Source organism: Sinohyriopsis cumingii, chromosome 1, assembly GCF_028554795.1.
Source record: "Sinohyriopsis cumingii isolate HCF-2022 chromosome 1, ASM2855479v2, whole genome shotgun sequence".
Taxonomy (NCBI): domain Eukaryota; kingdom Metazoa; phylum Mollusca; class Bivalvia; order Unionida; family Unionidae; genus Sinohyriopsis; species Sinohyriopsis cumingii.
The window spans coordinates 114,669,771-114,694,754 of record NC_142961.1 but is presented as its reverse complement, the minus strand read 5'-3'; the positions used below and the strand labels follow the sequence as shown (position 1 = coordinate 114,694,754).

Sequence of the window (24,984 nt, the reverse complement as noted above, 5' to 3'; positions counted from 1 at the left end):
TAACAATGATACTGGATTTGATTTGAAATCACGTGACGAGTATTGTTCAAATCGTTGACGAAGAAAGAGGAGGATAAGAATAACACTTTGTGTTACATATTTAAATAAAAACACGAGATAGATTTTTAAAAAATGCTAAGGCATCTTTCGAGGTCAAAACGTGATGCATCCCAATTAGGTTGTGCTTTCTATAGGACTGTCCACGGGGTTTGTTTCTGAACATGGTTAGAAAATCCCAATTATGTGTTTATTCATGTCAGTGTTAATTGGCACTGTAAATCTCAAAGCACTAACGCAGCTCTTTGGCATGCAATGTATAAAGTGAAGATTCCAATCTGGAATTTGCTTTTGTTAAATTAAAATCTTGAGTTCGTTTTTATGAGTCTTTATTTCAGCTGCACAAAGCCGTCTTTGATTAATCACTGTAGCAAATGAATCAACTCGCAGACAACCGATTATTTTAATGCTGACTTCAGCAACAATGTTGTCGTATTGAATGACAGTTCTGTAGCAGGTGTCCTCCGAATGAGGACAGGTAATGAAACTACTATGGGACCTTCGAAACACTGCATATAAATGTATCGTCCCATAATGGAAAATAGATGTGAAAATGTGCAATAGGTCGGCATTAATTCATTGAATGAACAATATGGCATTAATCCATGGAATGAACAATACGGCATTTATTTGAACTCACGGTGTGAAAGACGCTACAATAATTTTCCTGCGTGTCACATTTTACCAATTTTTACGACTGATTACTTTCAATTAAGAAGTACGCGATGAGCTATGCGCCGTCAAACTCTAACATTTCTTGTCACAGTGATTGTTAAGTGCCAAAAATTCCAAAAAGGCCAACACGTTCTCCTTACTAATTATATGTTTGTACGTCACACTAAACACAGAAACGACAAACGTGTGTGCGTATATATATATATATATATATATATATATATATATATATATATATAATCAAACTTCATTGTTAAAACAGTAAATGTTCTGCCATTAGGGTCATATCACGTGGTACCTTGACATCACCTCAGATGAAATATCCACATTGATTATACGCAGATGAAAAGATCTGGCTATGACCTATCAAAAAATAATGATTATTGTGAGTAAATCGTTGATACTGCGATTGTTGTCAGTAAATCGTTGAAAAAAAAATGTTTGACTGTTTGATAGTAAATCGTTGATACCACGATTATTATGAGTAAATCGTTGACACTGACTGTGATGTTTTACCCCAACCCCTTGTATTATACATGTATTTATAAGTCTGTAAGTGGAGCCAGGTAAGCTTTGTTTTTCCAAGTGCCTAAGTTGGCTAATCCTCTTACGTAACCCAGTCTTTGTTTGAGCTCTTGAGTGGAAATCTGGCGGGAATCTTTGTACATGGGAACACGTGACGTAGACAACTTCAAAGAGCCGGAAGCCGACAATGGTAGGCTGGACAGTACATGGGGACACACAGACTGACATTTTTATGATTGACAGTTCGATCAAATGACCAGAGTCCGTCGCCATCCAATCGGGATGCGTTGTAGGTGGGACTTGATTCGAGAAGCTGGAATAAGACTTGTACAAGCCTGAAATTCGTCAGTTGGTGTTTAAGAGTCGCAGTGACACACACTCCGTTAGCCATTCGTAAAAATTGGCGGAATTTAGGAAATTCATGAAATAGCTTCGATCAGGTAAGTTTGATGTTACGTTGATTCTGCTTGATACGACTGCTGTTAATTGAAGAGAATTTGTCGTATGTATACATTTTACTTGTATTGAAGTATGAATAGTTAATTATGACCTTAATATTTTGCATTTTTTTCATGACTTTAGCTAGTACTTTTGTTTACGATTGATTACGATGTTGATTCGTTGCATCATTATTCATAATGTTACTATGTACACCTTATTTTGTGAGGCGAAAATGTTCTCTTCTTTCGCTAGTAATATGTGTGCATATTATTTCGTGGATTATTACGTTTACGCCCTTTTGAAAGGACGATTTGTATTTGTGAAGAATTGTATTGCTCGCTAGCCGCTATAAGAATTAATATTTCTTTGCGTAGTTATATTTTGGTAGACAAGAAATTTGTTTACGTAATGATAGATTTTGCCATTGAGTAACGGATTGCCGTTTATCACCATTTGAATGTGAATACTGTGGATTTGGTACGCTTGTGTAGGAAATATATATAAATATATATAAATATATAGATAGTCATATTACTAATCGTAGTAATATTTTAGTACAATCATATTTGAAATATTTTGTATGTATATACTGATAGGGCTCAGTATGTAGATATTTGAATCCTTTGTGTGATTGTGTTATGGCGCCATTTTTGTAAGCGGCGGAAGTGTATGGGAATTTCGATGTGTGCGCATGCGCGACCCAAATGTCCCGCCTTAAACTGATGGTTCAGTTCAGTGACGTAGTGTGAGGGAAGATTTTTATAACCCTATGCTAATGCATTATACCTTTCAACAGGAAGCTTTCGGGGGACGAAAGAATTTCAGAGAATTTCGGGGGACGAGAGAAGTTCAGAGAATTTCGGGTGACGGTGAGAGATACCGAGTGAATTTCGGGTGACCTCAAGGGTTCCGGATACTAGAAGAGGAACCGGAAGTCAAGATAACGGCAAGGAACAAGGATTATAGAAGAGGAAGCGGAAGTAGAGATCACGAAAGGAGAGAAAGACAAGGGAACGAAGAGATTTAGATGAGTAGCACTCAAGAAGGGAAAAATCTCCTCACACTGTGAACTCAAATGATGATCAAAGGGATCATTGGGTGAAAGAGAGACATTGATTACTTTAAATTCTTTTAAATTTCATTTATTAAATTGTTATTGTTTAAATTTCATCTTTGTATTTCTTTTAATTTAACTGTCGGCATTGCTGACTGGGGGCTCGTAGCCATAAATATATTTAGTCAATAAATAATATAGTGTCCAGAATTAACTTTCTGAATAAGGACCAGGGGAACTTCTCATAATTCGTTAAAGTCTATAAGAAGAACCCCACCCCTAGACAACCACCATACACCCCCACAGTGGGCGCTTCGTCCGGGATATGAATTAGACATATATATTATTTTGGGACTTAAAGTTATTGGTAGAAGTATTAGTGAACAGTGTGAGATATTTTCCATTCTTTGTATCTGAAATTTTGTGATTTTCTCATCTTGTATTTTTATTGTCATATGTGCAGGCTTTGTAGATCTTCCATTCATAGCAGTACGTGTGAAGCAGATATCGAACAAATATCTTACCTGAACGAAACTAGTTGTTGTCGACAGGTAAGTATTTAAACTGGTATTACAAATATCTGTATACTGTTTGAATTTTGAGACAAGGTATCACTTTACATTAGTATAATGGCTACCGAACGACAAATGATAAAGGAATACCGCGCCATGGGGTCGGAAGATCTTGGATACGAGGGAGATCGCCTGGCAACCTTTATAGAAGAAAGGATCAAGGAATGGAAGGCCGAAAAAGCAGCGGAAAGAGAAGCCCAGAGAGAACTAGCCAAGATAGCAGCGGACCAAGAGTTAGCCAAGATCGCAGCGGATCAAGCCAAGATAGCCGCGGACCGAGAAGCAGCGGACCGAGACGCCCAGAAAGAGCTGGAGCTAGCCAGACTCGCTCACACTCTGGAGATGGAAAAGGTCAGAGTTGAAGTTAGGACCAACGGACGGGACGACGCCAGTACAAGCTCTGGAACAACCGGCCGACCTTTCATCGACCACCGGATAGTCCAGATCAACATGTCACGCTTCAATGATAGGGAGGAGGCTATTGACGATTTTCTCGTCCAGTTTGAGAAACTCGCACGCGCTCATCAGGTCCCTGAACAGCACTGGGCCATTAATGTCTCAGCCTTTTTGCAAGGTGCAGCTCGGGAAGTCTACCACGGCTTAACTGCAGAAGAGGCTGATGACTACACTGCCCTCAAGAAGGCGCTTCTCTGCCATTATCGGCTGACCGCCGAGACTTACCGGAAACTTTTCCGGGACTCGGTGAAAAAGGTAACAGAGACCCACTCTCAATTCCACAACCGTGTTCGAGGTTTATTTGAGAAGTGGATGAAAATGGCCGAAGTCGAACGCACGTACGAAGGGCTACGCGAGGTAATACTCAAGGAACATGTCCTGGGTACTTACCGTCGCGAGTTGACAGTTTTCTTAGCAGAAAGAGAACACCGGACGCTCGAAGAGATCGCTAACATGGCGGAGCGATACGAGCAGGCGCACTCGAAGAGTGGAGGTTCCGGGGTTGCTGACCGACCCCGACCCTCTGAGTCGCGTCGTATGGGGGAGGTTGAGCCGGCTGTCCGTAACCGTCAGGGCGACGGGAAGGTCGGAGGGGCACCTACAGGTAGGGCTGCCGCCTATCGACCTGGACAGGCCTCACCCACGAAACCAGGACTTGCAAGTCGGCGAGGGCCGCCGACATGTTTTAATTGCAAGCGCCTGGGGCATTTTGCCAGGGACTGTCCCAAGGGCAGGCAGACCCAGGTGAATGTCGTAGCTAAGAAGGAATGTGTGCCGGAAGCGAGTCGCAACCCAGCCAACCTTGCGGCCGCAACTGTCAATGGTGAAGGCGCCACCATCTTGTATGACACTGGGTGCAGCGTCCCCGCGCTTGTCGACAAGAAATATGTCAAGCCGGAGGACTATACAGGGGAGGTAATAGAAGTTCAGTACGCGAACTGCGCGCGTGACTCATTACCAGTAGCTGTCATTGACCTCGATTCACCATACGTGAAGGGGAAAATTGAAGCTGCTTGCTTGGAGGGGCTATCACATGACGTCATATTGGGTTGCCGTTATGTGTTACCCCAGCCGAACCCCGAAACCTGTACACCTATGCCAGTGAGTGCTGTTGAAACCAGGGCCATGAGTCGACAGCCGAAACAAAAGCCAATCCAAGTTACATCGACACCGGTTAGTAATGTTATTCCAGCGGAGTTAAGGAAGCTGCAACAGGAGGACGCAACTCTGGCGCAGTTGCACAAACACGCAGAAGCGGGAACAGAAAGGGAAACTCCGAACGGCGCGGTGAAGTTTGTCTACAAGAAGGGAATCTTGTATCGCCACGCCAGGAAACACAACGAACACTTCAAGCAAGTTGTCGTGCCAAAGGAAAAGCGTTGCGAAGTACTGAAACTTGCACACGAGAGTCTCATGGGTGGACACATGGGAATTGCTAAGACGCGTGACCGTCTTGTAAAAGAGTTTTACTGGCCAGGGGTCCAGGGAGACGTAAAACGGTTCTGTCTCTCCTGTGACATATGCCAGAGAATGGCACCGAAAACGGATCAGCGACCCATCCCTTTGGGGAGTACGCCCCTTATCGATGAACCATTTAGACGTGTTGCCATGGATTTAATCGGACCGATAAAACCCGCGTCTGCGCACGGAAATCGATATATTTTAACGGTTGTCGATTATGCTACACGCTATCCGGAGGCCGTTGCGTTGCGTAACATTGACACGGAAACCGTCGCGGAAGCTCTGTTTGCGATCTGGTCAAGAGTCGGAGTGCCCGACGAGATCTTGACCGATCAAGGAACACAATTTATGAGTCGTGTGATGGCGGAGGTGAATCGTCTCATGTCGATTAAACACCTCACGACTACACCGTATCACCCCCAATGTAACGGATTGGTCGAACGGTTTAATGGGACCTTGAAAAACACGCTCAAGAAATTGTGCGAAGGCCGCCCCAAGGATTGGGACCGGTATATTCCGGCCATGCTTTTTGCATACCGGGAAGTACCGCAAGCGAGTTTGGGGTTCTCTCCCTTTGAACTCTTGTACGGGAGAACCGTACGCGGCCCAATCGCCGTACTGAGACAGCTGTGGACAGACGACCACGCTGTAGAGGAAGTACGCACTACCTACCAGTACGTCGCGGACTTGCGCAACAAACTGGAAGAGGTTTGTTCTCTCGCGCAAGAAAATCTCAAACGAGCTAGGGCGCAACAGGCGAAAAATTACAATAAGCGCGCAAAACCACGTCAGTTTGAGGTAGGGGACAAAGTGTTGTTGTTGTTGCCCCAGGAACACAACAAGTTGCAAGTTTCCTGGAGGGGTCCATACGTCGTCACCAAGAAGGTCGGAGGTCAAACCTACCGGATACAGCTACCGACGAAAGAGAAATTGTACCATGCCAATTTGCTCAAGAGGTACCGGGAAAGGGAGACCGCCAGCGATTTTGTTGTCGCAGCGATAGTCACCGAGGATATCGAAGGCGATACGGAAGGTGCTAACACTGTCCCGAGCTGTCCATTAACGAGGGCCGAGACTCCGTCGGACGTGGAGTGTGACCCCATGTTAACTGAAGGGCAGCGGAACGAGATAGAGACCTTGCTGGCCGGATATTCCGACGTGCTAACAGAAAAACCCGGGAGGACGACGCTTGTCGAGTTCGGGTTAAAGATGGTGGACGACCGACCAGTTCAGCGTAAACCCTACCCCTTGCCCCACGCGAAACGACAAGTTGTAAGGGAAGAAATCGAGCAGATGATTGCTCTGGGAGTAATCGAACCTGCCGACTCTCCGTACAGCTCACCAGTAGTCTTAGTGCAGAAGAAGGACGGCACCCATCGGTTCTGCGTCGACTACCGGAAGCTGAATCAGGTGACAGAATTTCAAGTTGAAATGCTACCTGACCCCGAACATATCTTCGCTTCGGTCTCGAAAGCGAAATATTTTTCCAAACTGGATTTGTCCAAGGGGTATTGGCAAATTCCGGTAAGGAAAGAAGACCGACCGAAGCTTGCTTTTGCTACTCCCGACGGGACATACCAATGGTTGGTGATGCCGTTCGGGGTACAAAACGCGCCCAGCGTCTTTACCAGAATGATGCGGAAGTTGTTGGAGCCCTTGCGCGATAGGGGTGTCCACAACTTCATGGATGACCTCTTGTTAGCTACAGAGACATGGGGTGAACACCTCGCTCTGTTAGCTGACGTTTTGGAGCGGCTACGTCAGGAGGGCTTGACAGCCCGCCCTTCCAAATGTCACCTTGGTTTCAGGACATTAGACTATTTAGGACATACCCTGAGCCAAGGCACGCTGTCTCCAGAGAAGTCGAAGGTGGAGCAGTTGAGAAACGCCGCACGCCCCACCACGAAAACGGAAGTGAGGTCATTCCTGGGACTGGCCGGATATTACCGGAGGTATGTCGCTAATTTCAGCGCGATTGCGGGCCCGTTGTCTGACCTAACCAAGAAACGGACCCCGAGTAAGTTCGTTTGGACAGATGCGTGTGAGCACGCATTCCAAACGCTAAAGGATAGACTTACATCCGACGCAGTTGTTCGTCTACCGGACTTGGATAAAGAATTCGTTCTGCGCACCGATGCATGCGACACGGGACTGGGAGCAGTACTGCTCCAGGAGCATGACAAGACGCTTTTTCCTGTCGCATACGGCAGCCGGAAGTTGTCTGCTGCCGAGAAGAATTACTCAGTATCGGAGAGGGAATGTCTCGGAATCGTGTTCGGCATATCACGGTTCGAGCGATACCTATATGGACGTAAGTTCATATTGGAGACCGACCACCAACCACTCGCCTATCTGGCGCAGGCAAAGTTGTCCAATGGTCGATTGATGCGATGGTCGCTGTTTTTACAGCAGTACCAGATGCAGATCAGATACGTGAAAGGATCTGAAAACGTAGGCGCAGATTTCATGAGTAGAAGCGCCGAAATGATATAGATCATTTGTTATATTTTCGTGTTCATACTCGGTTTAGCATTTAGTTCATTTTGCTGATTTTGTTCTTTATATCGTGTAACACTTTTGCTTTTTTAGTTTGAGTGAATAAAATCCTGATTTTATTCTCAAGCGTGGGGGGATGTGATGTTTTACCCCAACCCCTTGTATTATACATGTATTTATAAGTCTGTAAGTGGAGCCAGGTAAGCTTTGTTTTTCCAAGTGCCTAAGTTGGCTAATCCTCTTACGTAACCCAGTCTTTGTTTGAGCTCTTGAGTGGAAATCTGGCGGGAATCTTTGTACATGGGAACACGTGACGTAGACAACTTCAAAGAGCCGGAAGCCGACAATGGTAGGCTGGACAGTACATGGGGACACACAGACTGACATTTTTATGATTGACAGTTCGATCAAATGACCAGAGTCCGTCGCCATCCAATCGGGATGCGTTGTAGGTGGGACTTGATTCGAGAAGCTGGAATAAGACTTGTACAAGCCTGAAATTCGTCAGTTGGTGTTTAAGAGTCGCAGTGACACACACTCCGTTAGCCATTCGTAAAAATTGGCGGAATTTAGGAAATTCATGAAATAGCTTCGATCAGGTAAGTTTGATGTTACGTTGATTCTGCTTGATACGACTGCTGTTAATTGAAGAGAATTTGTCGTATGTATACATTTTACTTGTATTGAAGTATGAATAGTTAATTATGACCTTAATATTTTGCATTTTTTTCATGACTTTAGCTAGTACTTTTGTTTACGATTGATTACGATGTTGATTCGTTGCATCATTATTCATAATGTTACTATGTACACCTTATTTTGTGAGGCGAAAATGTTCTCTTCTTTCGCTAGTAATATGTGTGCATATTATTTCGTGGATTATTACGTTTACGCCCTTTTGAAAGGACGATTTGTATTTGTGAAGAATTGTATTGCTCGCTAGCCGCTATAAGAATTAATATTTCTTTGCGTAGTTATATTTTGGTAGACAAGAAATTTGTTTACGTAATGATAGATTTTGCCATTGAGTAACGGATTGCCGTTTATCACCATTTGAATGTGAATACTGTGGATTTGGTACGCTTGTGTAGGAAATATATATAAATATATATAAATATATAGATAGTCATATTACTAATCGTAGTAATATTTTAGTACAATCATATTTGAAATATTTTGTATGTATATACTGATAGGGCTCAGTATGTAGATATTTGAATCCTTTGTGTGATTGTGTTATGGCGCCATTTTTGTAAGCGGCGGAAGTGTATGGGAATTTCGATGTGTGCGCATGCGCGACCCAAATGTCCCGCCTTAAACTGATGGTTCAGTTCAGTGACGTAGTGTGAGGGAAGATTTTTATAACCCTATGCTAATGCATTATACCTTTCAACAGGAAGCTTTCGGGGGACGAAAGAATTTCAGAGAATTTCGGGGGACGAGAGAAGTTCAGAGAATTTCGGGTGACGGTGAGAGATACCGAGTGAATTTCGGGTGACCTCAAGGGTTCCGGATACTAGAAGAGGAACCGGAAGTCAAGATAACGGCAAGGAACAAGGATTATAGAAGAGGAAGCGGAAGTAGAGATCACGAAAGGAGAGAAAGACAAGGGAACGAAGAGATTTAGATGAGTAGCACTCAAGAAGGGAAAAATCTCCTCACACTGTGAACTCAAATGATGATCAAAGGGATCATTGGGTGAAAGAGAGACATTGATTACTTTAAATTCTTTTAAATTTCATTTATTAAATTGTTATTGTTTAAATTTCATCTTTGTATTTCTTTTAATTTAACTGTCGGCATTGCTGACTGGGGGCTCGTAGCCATAAATATATTTAGTCAATAAATAATATAGTGTCCAGAATTAACTTTCTGAATAAGGACCAGGGGAACTTCTCATAATTCGTTAAAGTCTATAAGAAGAACCCCACCCCTAGACAACCGCTACACCCCCACACTGACTATGAGTAAATCGTTGATACTGTGTGCAAAACAGTTTAACAGTGTGAAGGTTTAATCTGTTTTCAAGGAGACGAAAGATACTAGTACCTAACAGGGGCTTTATCTGTCTCCTTTCTGTTGAGTTAGACCAGACAAGTTTGACTGCCTCGAAAGAGGCTGTGGCTCATTGGTTATGGCGTTGGACTCGGACTATTAAAACATCTCGAACTGGTAACCTTGGTGATTACCCAAACAACGCACTTTACGCTATTTACCTCGGAACGATATAACCTTCAAAGGGTTAATGTGCCGTAAAACACTAAAACAAATCCAATCCAACATCATGACATGATTTTGTCAATGTTTGGCACCAGCCTGTCATTTGTATGCAAGATAAAACGGTGGAAACAAGAGTATTTCATTAATTTATTTGCTAAAAGGTATTAATAAACGGTAGCAGGTTGAATTTACAAATATTCAGATGTACGAAGGCGTAAGCACAGTTGAGGCCAGAAGCGCTTATAATTTTTTCTCAAGTATCAGAAACTTGCTCTTTTAGCGTTGTAGGCCAAGCCTTAAATTCAAAACTTTTTTTGAACCACACAATGCCCTTGTTAATAAATAAAATCCCATTTTCCAGCTGTCTGAATGAAATTAATACTGCAATGCACCAAAGTTGGGAGACGTTTTGTATTTTGTTTCATTCTACAACTGTTATCAGCTCAAGGGCATCGCACAAAAGTTGGTGTATTATTTTCTCTGTATTCAGATACCAGCGGTTTATATAATGGTTCTGTCAGTCAAAATAATTACTATATCAATTCACAGCAACTGCATGGACGTACTTTCAAGAGATGTGTAAAACGCACTGTCCCTACCCACCCCACCCATCCCCACCCTCAGAAAGTACAGGTCCGTCACAAATTCGGCTACAGGATTAATGCCTTCGGGTTTATTGGCCTATATTCTAAATATGCAATAAGAACAAATTCAAGAAAAACGTAGAAAATTCACTCCAAACAAACAGCTAAACGTGCCAACATTTAATCCACGCTCACATTATCATATTTAAACATTACGTGTATTTTCTGTTAGACAAAAATCACATATTCTGTGTGTCATCTATGCAAAATGTGGTATGTCATAAAAATTTGGAAATTTCTGTGTTCCAGAAAATATGTTTACGCCTAAAATAATAGGGCTTACATCGGTTATAGGTGATTACCCAAAGATTAATTAAATGCAGGAAGAAAATCTTTCACGATGAGAGTGTTTAGTTTTAGTGAAGATTCTCCCATGAAACTATTACTTTCAAAACATTTTTCTTAATAAGAAAAGGAAAGCTTCATAATAATATTTTCACATTTTCTTCCTTGATACGTCTTGTGAACGTTGCATATGCAAAGATTTCATTTTCTGAGATTGATATTTAGCTCGTTCAGCACCGACTCCTATATCTACAAGAAATGATCTAAATAAAAACACACGAAAAAATAACAAACACAAAGTTGAAAGGGAATGTTGAGAGTATCTAATCAGCACGAATTTTTACAAAAGACAACCCGACCCTTAATACAGTTATTACCAATATATATGGATTTAGATAAATTCATGGGACTATAAATTTGCCGCTTGTAATGAAGCACGTGGGTCAAGACGTTTATTCAGTTTTCAACTAAGCTAGAGTTTAGGTTTATTGTTGTTTTTGTTAAAGTAATGAAATACTTTGCACGTGGTGATATTTCATATAGAATATTATTCAACTGGAGAAACGGTTTACAGCAAACAAACGTTAATCAATGGGAGGATGGGTTTATACAGTACTGAGCAGTAACATATATCTGTTGGAACTATTACTTGCTGTTCTTCAGTTGAACCATTCATAATTGGAATGTTTAATTTAAAATGTACACCATGATCATTTATCAGTCTATTAACACTGCGATGAAATTTAGTCTGACTCTGATTCATAGAAGTAACATAAGAATCAGCTACACCCGCTTAAAAGTCGAGTTCAACTGTAAACAGCGCAGACACAGATCTGCCGTCACGTAACGCGCTGGCAGATATGGGTCTATGCAGTTTGCAAGAAGTAATAAGTAGAAAAAACAACATAGGCCCGGATTTGTCAGCGCATTATGTGACGGCAGATCAGAGTCAAGCACGTTTGCTGTTGGACACAACTTATAAGCGAGTACATACAGCACACCTCATTTTGTAGAAGTTGTTTAATAGTACCATTATATGCGGTTTTACCAGACTGGAGGTATAAGTTAAAATTTATATTCCATTTTATATTCTAAAGCGCTCTCCGTTATGGATCACTGCCATCTCACCTCCGCCTACGTGGGTTCGAGTCTCGGATTCGGCTAATGTGGGTATGTGAGAAAGCTTGCCAGTAGCTTCTCGTGGGTCGCTGGTTCTTTTCGGGGTTTTCGCGGGTTCTTCCTCCACCATTAATACTGGCCGCCATGTATAGCCTATCGTGTGCTGAAAAATGGCGTTAAACCCTACAACAACAACAACCAAGCCTATCTAAATTTCTTCGAATCCATCTTTGCATTAGCAACTTAGAAAAGAATGTAATACCAACTAAAAAAGCGATATCAGTAACCGTTTTCATTAAAAGATAGTTACGTTAGAGCCGTTAAATTTGTTAAAGGAATTTTTTTAAAAAAATTTTTAAAAAAAATCATACTCAGATATAAAAGGCTTGCCATATGACGACTATTTCGAGACCTGTTGTATCTCTTCTTTCACAAATTCTTCGCAGGGCATAATAGACAATCTGGTATAGCCACTAATGGGCAAAACACATGACACCGGTATAAATATCAGCTATTTATTACAAGCCAGACTGTGAATTACACTATTATTTTTTTTGAGAAATAATCTCGACCTGTCACTGGAGTGCAACAATATCATGCATATTCGCTGTCCGTCAAAAGACAAGTATAATATTACGACGATGAAATTCGAAGTTACTTTTAGACGCCAACAAGCGGTGAATATGGACGCCTTCCGTTAAAAACCACCCCAATTCAAATCAAAGAAGACGCAAATTATTGTTTCTCTTAATGTGGTATTTTACTTTGAATTAGAAATGACAGTTTTTACTGTTTATATTTTGTTTGCGAATAATCACAAAACACTGCAGAACACAAACGGTAAACCGCTAACATGGCACGTGATCCAGTAAGAAATATGTTATTTCAGTCTCTCTTGAAAGCCACAGTACGTTTCAGCATAAAATGAAAAGGAAAATTCATTACAACGAGTGAATAACGGTTCTATTTCGTCTCGTGGGTGAAAAACGTTGTAGATGTGGATCTGCAGAAAGTACAAACCACTACTTTTTATATTTAGTTTGTTACCAAGAAATACGCACCATCAACCCTCACTACTTAGGCAACTGAATTTAACTTTTCTTGTGGTAATACAACGCTTGCGTATGAAGTAAACATTGGTATTTTCGATACCGTTCATAAAGTGATTGAAAATTATTTTTTTATGTACTTAAATGCACATATTACTGTGTTTACCTTGGCTTACTGTTTCATCAAAAGTCTATAGACAATTACAAAAATTTAGCTTTTGTCATTTAAACTTAATATTAACGGGCGTATATTCATATATGTTTACAGTTTTTGTATCGTAAAAGGAGAACATTATAAGCCATTTGAGTTTCTCTTTAATATGTACATTCTTTAATTTACTTGTAATCTCCAATAACAAATTTATGAAATAATACGTTTAAATTTAACATTATTTCGAGATCTTGCTGTACAATATACGAGATGAAGTTGGAACTCGTTTTCGTATGTATGTATGTATGTAAGAACCACCGACCCACGAGAAGCTACCGGCAAGCTTTCTCACATATCCACATTGGCCGAGCCCGAGACTCGAACACGAGAAGCTACCAGCAATGAATGAATGAATGAATGTATGTATGTATGTATGTATGTATGTATGTATGTATGTATTATAGTATGTATGTATTATAGTATGTATTATAGTATGCATGTATGTATGAATGTATTTACGATGCAAAAATAAGAAAAGATCAGTTTTAAGCTTCAATCAGCTGATTAAGCAGTACATCGATCAATCAACCGATCAATCAAACAGAATGGTATGATACAAGCTGATGTGCAATGACACTTACGAAGATTATTTGCAGTGGCAGTTTCGTGACTAATAAAATTATTTATACATTCAGAACACTGTAAAGTATTTATTTTAATTTTGTAAATTTTGTAACGAAATGCAAAATACTTGGCTGAAATGTATTCCATAGATATACAGGTGGATAGATCAATGTAATTATCTATTTACACACACACACACACACACACACACACACATACATACATACAAACACATGTGCAGTCGCAAAGGGGAAAGCGTAAAGGGAATTTTGAACTCGTGACACCCCCTCCATTTTTAAAATCAATTGTGTTGTATTAGCCTGGTCATTTGATTTTGGCTTCCCCACCCCAAAAATGGTTTTGCCCCCTCCACCCAACAAAACTGAATAGTGAATTTATATTCCAAATGTACTAAATGGGATGATTTGAAGAAGCAAAACGGAAAGAATTCTGGTTCAAAAATATTACCTGAGAACATCATTAGACTAATAATACAGAGACTAGCTGAAAGACATACAAAAACAGATAATGCATACAAATATGTACATAAAAAAGATAGATGGCTACGAAATACGACCTAGATAGAAAACACAAATACACATATCGGGTCTCACATCTAATTTAGGTATGTCACACTCACCAGATTAGAAGCGTCCGACGGTGAAATACATGGTTCATGGAAGCCGCTGTCCGGGGATTTGAGATTATACGTGTCTTTGACTGCCACAGGATACGGGTAATTTTGTTGGGTCTGAGCCTGGTGGTAGAACTGCTGCTGCTGTATATACCGCTCCAGCATTATGTCGCGATCCGTCGGCGACAGTGGCGTCATGCTAAGCGAAATACATTGCTTGTTTGAAGGATACTGGTAGCTGGTGTCCTGGGAAGAGGGTGGGGGATAGTAATATGTTTGATGAACGGCATTTTCTATCTGGTGTTCCTCCATTGTCTGAACACACTGCACTGGTTGAAGCATCTCGTAACATTGTCCATTGACGGGCGAAGCTGACAGCTGGGACTGTGTGGTTGAAATTAAACCTTGCGATACCTGGGAAATTGATGAAACAGCAATGCCTACATGTTGAATTGTGTCTACAGAAATGGACTGTGTGGATGGGAGTGGTGGTAGGGCTATGTTGGAGGAATTACTCGACAAAGGAATGCTGACACTAGTTTCCAAAGCAACAGATGTCAAAGCACTATGCAATCCATCTCGGAATTCTTCTTGTTTCACTGAAATGTCCGTCAGTTTGTCTGTCAAGTTACGATTCTCCACGAATCTATTCACGTCTGCTGTGGAGGTAGAGGACAATAAAGTCGTTCTTGTCATTGCAGCGCATACGTTACCATTTTGTTGCTGACTCATCTTCTTTTTTAATATCTTTTCAGTCAAAGCTTTTATCAATTTTCTGGATATGTCCTGTGTCTTTTCTCCCTCAGCTTTTGCATTCTTATCTTTCTCTGACCTGCACATAAGTTTATTATCAGCCGTACTGACATTGTCTACAATGTACTGCCCGTTTTCGCACATTGTTTTCGGAAAGTCCGTCGTCGGGGTGACCATGGCACATTTAGCCACTGGATTCAGGAGAGGAATCGTCGTAGAGCTGCTCGCCTGGACATCAACAATACTGGACTTAGAAGAATATATTGCGTTTACTTCGTAACATGGAGTCTGTGGTGAGATCGGTTCTTTGGAACTTGCGACTGGGTGGACGTAAAGCTGAAGATAAAATGACGTAGATAAGAGTAATGTATATACGACTCGCCTGAGCAGACCATGACAATACACCACATAGAAAGACTATCTTTAGGAATGTGATAAAATGCTAGGTTTGAGGGACGGCAAATACGAGTCTTGTGAAGGTAGTAGAAATGAGAAAACTATGATCAGATATCGGACGGGTTATCGCCGATACTTGAGGACTAACACTGTCAAAGGTCTTGACATGCAGAGTTTTCGAAATCTGATATGCAAGCTCGAAATTCTCATTGAATATCCGGTATACAAACATAGTCATCGTATAATTTAAGGTGGGTATATAGAAAAACGGAAACTGTTGATGGGTTAAATGAGAAAGAGTTTCTTTTAAGGATGTTCGAGGCAAGTTAGTTACTTTTTCTCGTTAAATCTTCCTGTTCATTTCCATTAAATTATTTGATATAAATGTTCATCTTTTATCGTTCTATCGACATAAACTGTAAGCTCATACCACTGACCTGGAACACAAGTACAAGTCGATTTTACGGTAAATGCTACTAGCACCAGAGAATGTCTGAATTTACAAAATATTGATGCAAACTAAGCATAATGTTCTGAAACTCATAGCCCAAAACTCGCCCGTGTTGATTGCAAAAATAATGGGTAAAATTCGGTGAAGCTTGGATGATAATAGTAATTACAATCTGAAGTTGTTGTTTTTGTGTTTTTTTTCGCCAGAAAATTGACCGCAAGACGTGCTATATTTCCGCAAGAAAATGAAAAGCAACTGAGATTTATCTGCAAGATTTGCTGAAACGCTCCTTTGTTGGTCTACACCTTACAAAAGGTAAAATCCAACTAAACATTGTCTCGGGTCTTCTGGTTTTCTAAGCATGAAAGAGGGGCACCCATTAATATTCGCAGGCTCAGTACATGCAAGGAAAAGATGATTATTTCAAATCCAGTGTGTTTCCTGTATTTTCTCCAAGGACATCTGGCAATATCAAATATAAACAAATATCCATGTCATGCTAAAAATAATACCATAAAACGTTGAGTATACACACGTCCTGTTTTAATAATACTGTCAAAAGATTGCCAAAGATATGTGAAGTTAAATTTCACAACCACGCATAAAACAATTTTACATTTGGGTGACACTGATCTTCCTTTCTTTTCTTATTAGGAAACCAATAATGAATTTTGCTGATAGAGAATGGTGCAGAGCCCTTGATCTTTAAGCTTTCTTGCCCATCTCTAGCTTTCTTAACCCGTCCATAACAGCAGCATGGTTCTCTCTTACAAATGTTACACATTCAAAAAGCTAACACAGATTCCAACTATTACACCTAGTTCAGTAATGTAAATAGAGAGAGAGAGAGAGAGAGAGAGAGAGAGAATATTGACTGCATATTAGGGTTTTGTGCTAGAGACAAATTATTTGCTTATAGTCAACGTGCTCTTAATTTCTGACCATTTGATCCTATCCGTGGTTTCTTTCTTTATTAAAGGTATGGAACGGAAACAACACGGCCACTTATAGTTTTTATGGGATTCAACACCATTTTCAGCACAAAATGCCATACAGATGAACAAACCGCTTGACTAAATGATAGACATATGAAAATAAGATAAAATATGCCTTATGATGGGTATGTAAAAATAAAACCAAGTGCTGAGATTCTGGAAATCAGAGGGTTTGACTCAAATGGTTAATTTGGTTTTAGTTTGCGAGACAAGAATGTTTTCCCATACTAAGGCAAGTCACAAAATGGTAGATGATACCGGTTGAACTGATCGTCGGACCGACCAAGTCAGAACAGCCTTTTCGGTCAAAATCATACAACAATATAGGAAGTAAATGTAGCAATTCTCACAAGCATCATGTTTTTGTATTATTCGCTTCCAGCAGAACGTACCAAAAGAGGATACGACGGAAAAGGCTGACAATATTCCGAATGTCACCCTTTAAGGTGCATATTTAATAACTTCGATTTTCTGAATGACGTAATGATACTTCCCAACTGTTAAGTTTCTGCAGGAGGAACTTCGGCTAAATGTATAAAAATGGAGTCTTATAAAATGATGGCTATTAAAAATAGCATTCGACGTTTCAACAATCAATGATATACTTTAATGTTATTTCTGGATTTTTAATCAAATAAATGAGGACAGTTCAAAATGGTAATTATTTATGTAAGATGTTTTTCCTAGCATGCGATGCAAAAAAAAAACAAAAAACAAAAAAAAAACAAAACAATAGGGACATTTCAACTGTCTCTTTCCGCCACCTTATTATGTCAATACTCCACACCAGGGGTCTCAAATACTCGGGTCAAAGCCGCATGCGGCCTGTGAAGTTATTTCCTGCAGTCCGCAACCATACCCGGAATTCTTAACATAATTCATAACGCAATTCTTTTTCTTCACAGAGAGCCAGTTTGATAAAAATTCGATTCTTCATTCACTATTTCTTGCTTCCAACCTTTCAACTGGCTACCATTTATATGAGCCACTTTCGCTGTATGAAAAGGTTTCAGTAATGCGGTCAGCAGACCGATGTAGTTACTAGTCATCATGTAGCCCTAGTGGTGTTTTGAGTTTTGAGACCCCTGCATGGTAAACTTACCTACAACTGTAGCTTGGCTAACACGACTGCCAAGTTGAAATCGGATATAAATTTCCTGAAAGTTTTGTTTTTCTCGATTTCACCATGATTTTGAAAGAATGCGCTAAATGTAACGGGTAAAAGAGAAAATGTAATGCTAAAGCATGTTATTTTTTAATAGGCTATATATCCTCCGACTGACGTCAGTCCGTGCATTCAGCACTTATACCTAGCCAAATTTCGGATTTAAGCTTTTATTTTTAAGAAGAAAAGAAAGAAAGAAATATATTCCTTTCTTACCTCCTGGTCTGATGCTTTTTCTGGACTCGGGTCACTTGACGTTTCTGAACCGTTCGCTTCCTCCCGATTGAAAAATTTGTCAACTTCGCCATTCAACTCCACCATGTATTCTTCCGATACCTCCTCAATGGACTCAATGTTGTTCTTTTGATCCTCATCTCTGTCATAAAAATTTCCCCAGGTATAATCACGCAGTTAAACAGCGGTCAAAAATTTACTAAAGATTTAACTCACAATTCCTTCAGATTACCTAGCTTAGTAGTAGATTAATAAATTCAAAAAAGGCATTTATTAAAAACGACTAGGTAATTCAAGTGACTATTTTTTTATTAAAAAAAAGTCTTACGCAGAAAAGCACTGAACATACAAAAAATAATGTTCCCGATGACAAATGATACGCAGAACTTCAATACCTGATAAGCAGTTGGCTGGATAATTAGGGTACAACCCAAGCATAAGAAGACAAATGTTACAACTTCAGGCACATAATAATATCGATGAATATATTTCCCACTATGCAGGTGGGGATAAAAAGTTTGCATGTATATATTAATGATATAGATAACAAAATACAGTAAGATTAATTTTCTATTCAGATTACCACAGAAGAAAAAGCATGCGAAAAACAAAATCAAAATGTGCACGTCTTTAAAAAAAATCACAACTCTGACGAGAATGGTACGATTATTTGTCCATATAATAAAACTAAGTAGAGGAAGGAAGTTGAGGGAGGATGGTTAAGTTTGGCACAAATTTAGTGTTCCATGAAAACAACTTAAAACAGAATTACTCTGTACGTCAGATGCTACATCGATACCGTCAATGTTGAGATCTCTTATCTGCAATTTAGGCCACGTCACACTAGTGAGTTTAACTAACATGTTATTGATACAGACTCGGGTCACAATAATTAATTCCGGTTCATTACCCATGAATGTAGCCCCAGTCTATTTGTAGAGCTCGTTTCATCTCTCATTTTGGTGGTGATACAAGAGTTAGATTTAGGTCGCTCTCTACATTTTTGTATTTTGCATCGGTTAGAATTTTAAAGAAAAAGATTTCCCCCGGCTTTCCTCACTGGTTATACTGGCTGTTTAAAATAATGCCTTGTATATCTTAGGTATAGTTCAAAGAACCTTTGATTCCCTTTATTTTGGTGTATGACGGGTGTAATATGGGTTATATAGTATACAGCTTGGCCTTACTCCAGATATGCACCTTTCAAAAAAAGTGTAAGCTCCACTTGGTCATTTTCACTTATCTTATATTTTATATATTTGGTCATTCATTCATTGCACTTTCAGAAGCTGGTATTGTCTAGTCTGGCAAAATTCATTTTCCCTATTTTAATACCTGCTACAGATAGGGTACTTTAGACTAATTCGGTTTGTTCTTTGGAGCACAAGGGAGCAGTCGTTTTAGTTAGCAGTGTGCTTAAATCATGTACAATTTCCACAAGTACAATATCCAAAGAAATGTCAGCCACATTACATTAAAGCAGCATAGAGGTATGCCAACATTCTCTCCACTGTGCATGTTTTAAATGCAAATAACTTCACCTTATATACGTCACTCTCGCAAAAGTACATAATAACTGGGGATAACCCCCCTTAAGCATTATTTGCGTTTATATAAAATTAATTGGTACTGCCATTATGAACTACTCTTAGTTTTTGTCACGTGATACCATTTTAACCAGTATAAATGCTTTTTATAAAGGCTTCGTATAAATATGCATTTTATGTAAACAATGCTTCAGTTTGGAATGAATGGAGACACTTTTTGAGCACTAGTTAAACATGCTGTATACAAAAATTGTATTGACATCCCTTACCTTGAATTTTCAACGTCACCTATGCACCATGATATTACTATTTCAAATAACATAATGTACAGCAGTAGGCGGCAATATAATTCAACGTAATTTCCTGTACATTACACTGAAACGGTATCAAAAGCTAAAGTTGTGGGTAATCGTTCCACAATATACAATCTTAAAGGTCAAAATTTGAGGATTACTGTTGAAACATTTCGGGAAAAAAATCTTGAATACCCGAAAACTCCATAAGTGTTGACATTATACGTTTATATTGCAGCGTTTATAAATAACTGCGTTAAAAATATATATGACCCTCACAAACGTTTATGTAGGTATTATGTGACCTTGCTTTGTGGCAGTGACGTATCACTGGAACAGAGAACTCGCTTACGTTAAGATTATAGTGTTGGGAATCTGCGACTGGTTGAAATGAACAGTTATCATGTGGGAATTTAAGAAACTGAAATGAATAATTTTACACTAAGTCAGTATGGTTATCAAAAGAACGAGAAGAAAAAAAAATTATTACAAGTATTTGAATTTTTAAAAAAATAATTTTTGGTGCATTCAAACATATAAACGCGATCTTGCCGAATTGTCCAGCTTTGACATTATATAAACCATACTGAGAAGACAAATACGACAGGTCCCCATTTTAGTCAAATTATCGATAACAACTCTTGGAAAATATACAGCAGATTCTTGAAATGGTAAATGGGGACCAAGCCCTTTTTAAAGTAACACCACATCTCCTATCATAATATTTCGCCATGTTCTGCTTGATATTCACTGCTCTCATTTCTCCAACATTAATCTATAAAGCATGGATTTAATGAAGATATGTATTTGCTGTTCAAATTTATTTCAATATTAAACAGGACGACGTATGCTACCCTCTCTCTCTCTCTCTCTAGATGATTGTCTAATGATATGTTTAAATCCTTTCTGCGAAGTTTTTAAGTATGTGCGATTATTTTATCTCGTACTGTGCTTGAGGAATAAAAACCCTCAAAATGCTATTTATAATAAATACCTGTCTCACCCAAAATGAGCGGAAGAGCCAACTCGGAAAGCTTTTTATAACACATACCGGTCTAACACAAACTGAGCACTAGGGTCAACTCGGAAAGCTGTTTATAATACATACCGGTCTAACACAAACTGAGCAGTGGCCAATCCGGAAAGCTGTTGATAATACATACCGGTCGAACACAAAATGAGATGTGGCAACCCGGAAAGCTGTTTATAATATATATCGGTCGAAAACAAATCAGATGAAGGACCACCTCGGAATGCTGCTTAAAACAAATCCCGGTCTAACACAAAATAGGCATTATAGTCAACAAGGAAAGCTGTTTATTATACATACCTGTCTAACAACATGAGCAGTAGGGCCAACTCAGATGATTTTTTTAATATACGTACCAGTCAAACATAAAATAAGCAGCTCATGTTTAAATTTTTTTTTTATAATTACATCCCAGTCTGATACAAAATTAGCAGCAGGCATACTAGGCTTTTTTAAAATAAAAAAACATCCCGGTTAATCACAAAATCAGCAGTAGGGCCCGCTCATACAGCCTTTATAATATATCAAGGTGCTCCCGCACAGATAACTCTGTAATATTCCGGTGTTCCCGTTCATATAGCCCTTCATAATATTCCAGTGTTACCACGCAGATAGTCCTTTATAATATAATCCGATGTTCCCGCTCATATAGCCCTTTATAATATTCAGGTGTTCCCGCTCAGCTCTTTATAATATATTCCAGTGTTCCCTCTCATATAGCCCTTTATAGTAAACCGGTGTTCTTGCTTTTATAGCCCTTTATAATATTTGCCGGTCTAACACAATCTAATCGGTAAATATCTGTCCGGCTTCTTTATTTATTTTGATTTTAATATCATCTAATGACGGTTAGAGCGTGTGTCTCAAATGCGGGAGGTCGAATCCCGACCAAGCCTTACCAAAGACATAAAAATGGTACTAACAGCCTCGCTAGGCGCTCAGCATTAAGAGGTGAGTGTTAGGTCTGGTCGACCTGGTGTCAGGATAATGTGACTGGGTGGGACATTATGCTACATGTCTACGGCATGATGCCCCAGTGCTAGACATCACTATGAACTGCCATACTGCATGCATCGTAGCGATATGACTGAAAAATTGTTAAAACTACATTAAAAATCCAAATCACAAACACACAATCACACATACACATCAGATAATAATAATACTTGTTCTTTATTTGCTCAACGTTTGTGACAGTATACTGCCAAAATCCTCCATTCTTCTTCATAATGACCGTGCAATCATCATACTTCTACATAAGATACGGAAATGCATTCTGAGTGTCAATATATTATCTGAAAAAGGCATTTAGACAGACATAATATCAATCAAACGACACTGCATTTTACACCATTTCTTTACTACTTATTAGGACTATCACGTCCTTATTAGGACATGATATAACAGTTTTTTGAACAATTAAAAATAAAGTCGATACAAGAACGATTAAATCAGATTAAACAATTAACTCAGATTTTCCAAAGCTCGGCCATAATGTTAACTTTTTAAAATCGTAATCGTTATTAGACTGCAAGCGGTGTGCGTGGTTTTCTCGGTACTTGAACCGAGTTCTCGGAACTGATAGCCTGATCCAGTCCAAAGAAATGAATACCCTGCTGTATGATGGTGTCATTCCTGTTTCCTGTGACTCGCATCTACACAATTGTCAAAACTCTAATTGCTTTAACTGTATTACCATATACGGACAATATCCCTGTTTAGGTACTACAGGCATGTGAAACCTGCGACTCACGGCTAGATCGGGCTCGCGATCTGGTTTATCCGCTTAATTACATTATAGTGTGGCTTTAAAAATCACATACATACGATTTTGGAGAAGTCGCACAATGAACGAGGCAGGGTAAAATGTTCCGGATACTAATGCCTGATCGTTTATTCTTGCCTTAAAGGACAGCAGTGCATTAAAAGTAGAATCTCTAAAGAAAGTATTTTGGAAAATCTTCGTAATTTAAGTCAACAAGATATTTACGATACTTTTTTAGGTTCTAAAACAAATTTGGCACCACTTTTAGGTTCTAAAACAAATTTGGCACTACGTTTAGGTTCTAAAACAATTTTGGCACTACTTTTAGGTTCTAAAACAAATTTGGCACTACTTTTAGGTTCTAAAATATAAAGGACAAAACACACGAGTCCGTCGACCCTTCAAATATACAAGCAAATCTTAAAAGCAATATATGATTGGTTGAATGGTAAAATATGGATGTTTGCATATTTTGCAGACCAATGAAAAGGCCGTGAAAACTGGAAAATGCATTCTACGATCGCCTTTTTTCCCCATTAAATTAGTAAGTATAATTTGACGCGCTAATCCAAAGATGTGTTATTCTTGCACATCTGAACATCAAGGCAAGCTGACGTAACAGCAAATATACATTGTATATTCAAGTATCCAATAAAAAAGGTTTGAAATTCCATTCTTTGGTTTACCGTGTTTAAATACTTCATTATATTTTGCAACAGAAAGTGCAGGATCATAATTTTTAAAATAACTAGTTACTGGGTTGTCTCAACGTGACAGTTCCCATATGCTGATGATTCTGAACTTCTTTGGGATTTATGCAAGGTTATGATTTTCCAATTTGTAAAACTTTGCTCAGTTGTTGCATAGACAATGGAAATGCATATGATGCATCATAAAACATTTTGAAACAATGCTGTGTTTTGCAGTAAAGGAATTATAAATTAATTGATGCAATGTATCTGTTCTAATTAATGCAGTGTATCTCTGTATCTAATCAACGCAAAGTTTCGTGATCTGTTTAATGCAGTGTATCTGTCCTAATTAATGTAGTGTATCTATTCTAATAAATGCAGTGTATCTGTTCTGATTAATGTAATGTATCTGTTCTAATTAATGCAGTGTATCTGTTCTAATTAATGCAGTGTATCTCTAATCTAATTAACGCACTGTATCGTGATCTGTTTATTGCAGTGTATCTATTCTGATTAATGTAATGTATCTGTTCTGATTAATGCAACGTATCTGTTCTGATTAATGCAACGTATCTGTTCTGATTAATGCAATGTATATGTTCTAATTAATGCAGTGTATCTCTAATCTAATTAACGCACTGTATCGTGATCTGTTTAATGTAGTGTATAAGTTTTGATTAATGCAGTGTATCTATTCAAATATGAATAATATCCTTAATTTTATCTGCCAACAATTTACAGCATGCTAAGGGTTCCAGGAACGTAATTGATGAGGATCCTAAAAACAGTGACCATAAAGCAATGTACTAAGGGCCCAATTATACTTTCTACTTTTCGCATATACTAAAATCGAATTACTAAGGGCCCAATTATACTTTTTAATTCGCATATACTAATATCAAATTCTAAAGGCCCAATTATATTTTCTAATTCGCCTGTATTAAAATTGATTAACAAATGGCCTCATTGTATTTTTAATTCTCATATATTAAAATCGATACACTAAGGCCCCAATTATATTTTCTAATTCGCATATACTGCAATCGACTTTCTAAGGGTCCAATTATATTTTCTAATTCATATATACTAAAATCGATTCATTAACAAGCCAATATTCTCATACGTTTTTCATTGCACAATCCATATATCTGAATTCTCTATCGAAAGTGACATTGATTATATAAATTTTTAAATGCACGT

At 38.9% G+C, this 24,984-nt stretch overlaps 2 protein-coding genes across 5 annotated transcripts in view; one reads left to right on the top strand and one right to left on the bottom strand.

Annotated features, from left to right (window-relative positions):
- The window catches only part of LOC149807665 (uncharacterized), a 108,402-nt gene that overhangs the window by 40,569 nt on the left and 42,849 nt on the right, over positions 1 to 24,984 (bottom strand). For all 3 annotated transcript variants that reach the window (XM_089969462.1, XM_089969470.1, XM_089969456.1), the window contains exons 3-4: positions 18,440 to 18,599; positions 14,470 to 15,552 (exon numbers count right to left, since the gene is read on the bottom strand). In XM_089969462.1, the coding sequence (XP_089825588.1) occupies positions 14,470 to 15,552; positions 18,440 to 18,599 (1,243 nt within the window). The remainder of the gene's footprint in view (positions 1 to 14,469; positions 15,553 to 18,439; positions 18,600 to 24,984) is intronic.
- LOC149807666 (uncharacterized) lies at positions 1,238 to 9,697 on the top strand. 2 transcript variants are annotated; one of them, XM_089969445.1, is made up of 3 exons: positions 1,238 to 1,697; positions 2,495 to 8,336; positions 9,134 to 9,697. In XM_089969445.1, exon 2 carries the CDS (start codon positions 3,382 to 3,384, stop codon positions 7,732 to 7,734), a length of 4,353 nt encoding a protein of 1,450 aa, XP_089825571.1. In that variant the 5' UTR covers positions 1,238 to 1,697; positions 2,495 to 3,381; the 3' UTR covers positions 7,735 to 8,336; positions 9,134 to 9,697. The 2 variants fall into 2 exon arrangements, with proteins under 2 accessions (XP_089825571.1, XP_089825566.1); XM_089969440.1 differs by lacking the exon at positions 1,238 to 1,697 and having other exon boundaries at positions 1,708 to 8,336.